Genomic DNA, 4,073 nt, shown 5'->3' with positions numbered 1-4,073 from the left:
TATCTTAGACTTTCTAATACTATACATATAGAAATCGTGGTTTTAGGTGCACCAAGAAGTGTCTTGAATACCTCCATAAAAGCTGGGAAAAGAGCGAGTTAGAAGCACAAGAAACCTTGAAAGTAGGGGAGTGGGAGTGGGTATGAGGAAGTCAGAATGGGGGCATAGCTTCGTTAATTACTTTAGGCAGCAGAGAAATCTGGTTATGTTTTTTCAGCACATGTTAATATCAAATAAAGAGACACCAGATCTTGCTAATCTGTCGACCCCTCAGACAAAGTTTATTTGTGGTGACTTTTAAACTCCCGACTTGCCTTCCAATCACCGCGTTTAAAATGAAAAGCTTTAAATAAACACCAGGAATAGAAGATAAATAAACTTTTTTTCCCCCTTGCAAGTGCCTAGCTTGGCGAGGTTCAGGCTCAAATCCCCAGAGGACAGAGCGCTCTCTTTTGTGTTAATGTTTAAAAGATTTTCCAATGCCGGAGTTTATTCCTACTGCAAACATTTCTATTTACAAGGTCAAGTGTATCAGCACTCGACACAGCTTAAGAGTGTAATTATTTATCTAAGGGCGTTTGAGTGTAGATCAGTAGCTCTGGCAGGAACCCAGCCTTCAGCCACTGCTAAACAACTCCTCACAACAATATTACAAGTTCTGGTGATTGTTCCTTTCCCCTGTGTGTTTACTTTTGCTGGTCTGAATGTTTTGCAACAAAATTTTGTACTTTTTCACCAAAAGTGTGAAAATGACTTTGAAGTATTGAGCTTGCAAGCTTCCTAAAACCTATTGGTAACAGATGTTATTGGCATGTTTGATTGAGAATGGCTAGTAGCCAGAGAGGATACTCTTGGGGGTAAGGGGTGATGGGAAGGGGGATACAAAGAGGGGAGGTCTCAGGGGAAAAGGGGGAGGCGGGGCAACATGTCTGAGTTATCCTCAAATTATGTACAGGAGACACTATTTTGTGAATTCTCTCCACAAATGCAAACACCAATAGAAGCCAGTCAATTACATATTTTTGGCTGCCTCATTTACAGATGTCTAATTGTTCATTAAATTAAAGGCAGAAATAATATCCTGCATTTCTTGTCTTGTACTGTATTTTCATTTCAGTTGATGGTTGATAGATTCTCAGTGCCCCCTCAACCCCCCTCCTCACCCATTATTGGGTTAACCACAATGTAACTCTGGAAAGTAACTACACCATATTCATTGTTTAAAACTCTTTACTGATGTACATGTTTTAATAAAACAAATAACCAAAAAAAATACACAAATCCATAGTTATTTAAAAACTTAGGATTTTTAAAAAACATGTCTATAAAAATACAACGTTTAAGGCAGTTTGGAAATGCATTTGTACATTTCTACAACGTCCATAAATTCTCTTGAAAATAAGAATGTTAACTTCAATTCTATAAAATACACTGTACATTTTAAGACTGTTCTAAATATAGCACACTTCACAATGGACTGTGGGTTTTGATTCCTGGTGACAAATGGATTCTATACATTTCAGGGGGGAAAGGTGTAATATGGATGTGAGTTTAAAACTTTTAATTTCTTTTTAAAAATAAATTATTTCTGAAGCATACAATTTATAAAAATTCTATATACAAAGTACAGCAACTGGTAACAAACCCCAGTTTTAATACATTTTATATACGATGTACCAGGGTTTAGCAACCCTGATAGGAGCAGAGGCAATATACATTCTCCGCATATTTAAACATAAAATTTCTTGATGTAAAGAACAAAAATGACAAAAAAAACAAACATCATAAAGAGACTTTCATACATGGCAGTGCAGAGCTTTTTTAAATAAAAAGTTGCATTGTTCAACACCATGGCAACCCCTTAGATCAGCATTTTTGGACCCTTAATCCTAAGAAATGTGCTAAGAGATCAGAGTGGTAGCAATGAAATTAAGGTCAAGGGCTCAAACTTTCCAAAACCAATTTAGGGGTTCCCTCTAAGGCAATCGCCACCCACCCTCACCCCCACGTCACTGAGAATTCTGGGCGCAGATACAAACAGTGAAAGAATGAATCGGTAAGTGGGACTTTTCTGTTTACATAGGATTATAATATCCTCACTGGCCACAATCTGTAAAAGTCGATACTGGCACTTTTTCCCCCCCCTCAAAGGAAATATGCTAATAGACAGCCCCTTTGCAAATATAATTCCTCCTTCCCAACCCTTCAAATTGCTAAGGCCCCACTGGTCAGCACCTTCCCTTTCGAGTCCAGGACTACTGTTCTGTCCCCCACATGCTTGCTTCCTCCCGGACGTCCTGAACACTGCAGCTAGGTTTCTGGACGGCAGACGAGTTGGGAGTTTCTGGAGCTTGGAATTGGGGCGGGGGAGGAGGTCCAAGAAGTCAAGCTCCGGAGAGGAGCTTCAGGGGAAGTGCCCAGAGTCGTGGCCGGGGAACCGGCTACACCAAGTTGACTTGGAAAAAGTTTTGGGAAGTATCCCCAACCATCCCCTCTATCTGTCCCAAGCCACAGGTGCCCGGCGCGGGGTCGAGGCGAGCACGGGAGTGGGACGCGGGCTCTCCCGCAGCCAACGGCTGGGGGCGCGAGGGCTAAAAGAGCGGCCCAAGCAGCAGCAGCAAGATGGAGGCGAGTGGGGTCCAGGCGCCCCGGGGCGCCAAGCGGCCGCCGCCGCCGCTGCTCCTGCGCCCAGGCCCATAGGGCAGGTCCCCGCGGCCGCCCGATGCAGCAGCGCCGCTGCCCGGGCGCGGTGGGTGCGGGACGCCGTCGTCGTCGTCCAGCGGCTGCTCACCACCCGCGCCCCCGGTGCGCTGCTCGTCATCGTAGTCCTCATCGTAGTAGTCGTCCAGGCCCCCGTCCGAGCCGCTGCTGCCGGGGCCGTTGCCCAGCTCGGCGCCGAAGCACAGGCGGGCCATGTTCTCCTTGACCGACTCGCAGATGGGCCGCTCGAGGCCGTCGCACACGCAGTCGTTGAGCAGCGCCGCCTTGGGCATAGCCAGCATGTCCTCAATGACCGTGCGGCATTCGTCCGTGCAGCGCAGCCCGTTGAAGACCTTGCCGCAGTAGGTCAGGTAGCGGCTCAGCGCCAGGTTACAGCGGCTGTCGCGGTCGCAGCGCCGCCGGGCCTCGGTGCAGCCCATGACCCCGCCCGCGCCGGGGCCGCCCGCGCCGCCGCCGCTCGTCCGGGGCAGGCACGGCTCAATGGCGCGCTTGGTGGACTTGCAGTTCTCGTCCTGCGCGCAGTCACAGTCCTCCAGGGCGGGCCCGCGGCGCGTGTGGTTGAGCTGAATGAGGGCCGAGATGCAGTGACTCGGGCAGCGCCAGCGCGACGAGAAGGAGGCGGCCGAGGCCGGGAAAGCGGCGGCGGCGGCCCCGGGCGCGTCGCCCCCGCCGTGCTGCGCCAGCACCGGCGCGCACGCCTCGGCGTACTGGTTGTAGGCGTAGCTGCACTCCGGCTCCCCCTGGCACTGCAGCAGCGCCTGCCAGCAGATGAGGCGGCGGCCGTGCGCCAGCCCCGATCCCCGCGGCGCCGAGCCCAGCAGCTGCAGCAGCGCCATCAGGCACAGCCAGGCGCCCGGCACTGTCCCCCCGCGGGCCTCGCCGCCGCCGCCCAGCAGCGCGGCCACCATCGCGGGCAGCGGCGGCCGCCGGGAGAGGAGGGGAAAGGAGACGAGGCGCGGGGAGCGGCGGACGCGGAGCCGGTGGAAAAGTTTGTCCAAGTCCTGCCCACTTCTTGCATGAGTGTCTTCATAAATCCATGCGCGCCGCTGGCTGATGCCCCGCTGGTGGCAGAAGGTCCCCTTTCGCTCTGGCTGCGGTGGCTTCCTGGAAATGAACAGCTGCCGAGATCTGGTCCCGCTCTCCCACCCGAGAGCCCTCCGCTCGGCCCCCGGTGGTGGCGGGAGAGGCTCACTGTCGCCCCGGGGGGGTGCGGGCCGCGAGGCCGTGGCGGGGCTGCAGGACCGCGCGGCGCGGCGGGTGCATTTTGCTCCGCGCCTGCAGATCCGTTGTGCGGCCGGCTGTCCCCGTGCCGGCTGCTCGCGCTGCGGCCGCGGCGGCTCCTTCCTCCTGGG

The 4,073-nt window shown here is 52.9% G+C and overlaps 1 protein-coding gene across 1 annotated transcript; it reads right to left on the bottom strand.

The window, feature by feature from the left end:
* Positions 1 to 1,212: 1,212 nt before the first annotated feature.
* On the bottom strand, positions 1,213 to 3,864 carry GAS1 (growth arrest specific 1). Its single transcript, XM_003845977.8, has one exon. It carries the CDS (start codon positions 3,627 to 3,629, stop codon positions 2,592 to 2,594), a length of 1,038 nt encoding a protein of 345 aa, XP_003846025.2. The 5' UTR covers positions 3,630 to 3,864; the 3' UTR covers positions 1,213 to 2,591.
* Between the last annotated feature and the right edge of the window lie 209 nt (positions 3,865 to 4,073).

This window comes from Pan paniscus, chromosome 11 (genome assembly GCF_029289425.2).
Source record: "Pan paniscus chromosome 11, NHGRI_mPanPan1-v2.0_pri, whole genome shotgun sequence".
Taxonomy (NCBI): domain Eukaryota; kingdom Metazoa; phylum Chordata; class Mammalia; order Primates; family Hominidae; genus Pan; species Pan paniscus.
This window is presented reverse-complemented; position numbering and strand designations above follow the sequence as displayed.

What these genes read in the sequence shown, in the direction of transcription:
- GAS1 (XM_003845977.8), bottom strand. Translation starts at nt 3,629, where the DNA reads ATGGTGGCCGCGCTGCTGGGCGGCGGCGGCGAGGCCCGCGGGGGGACA.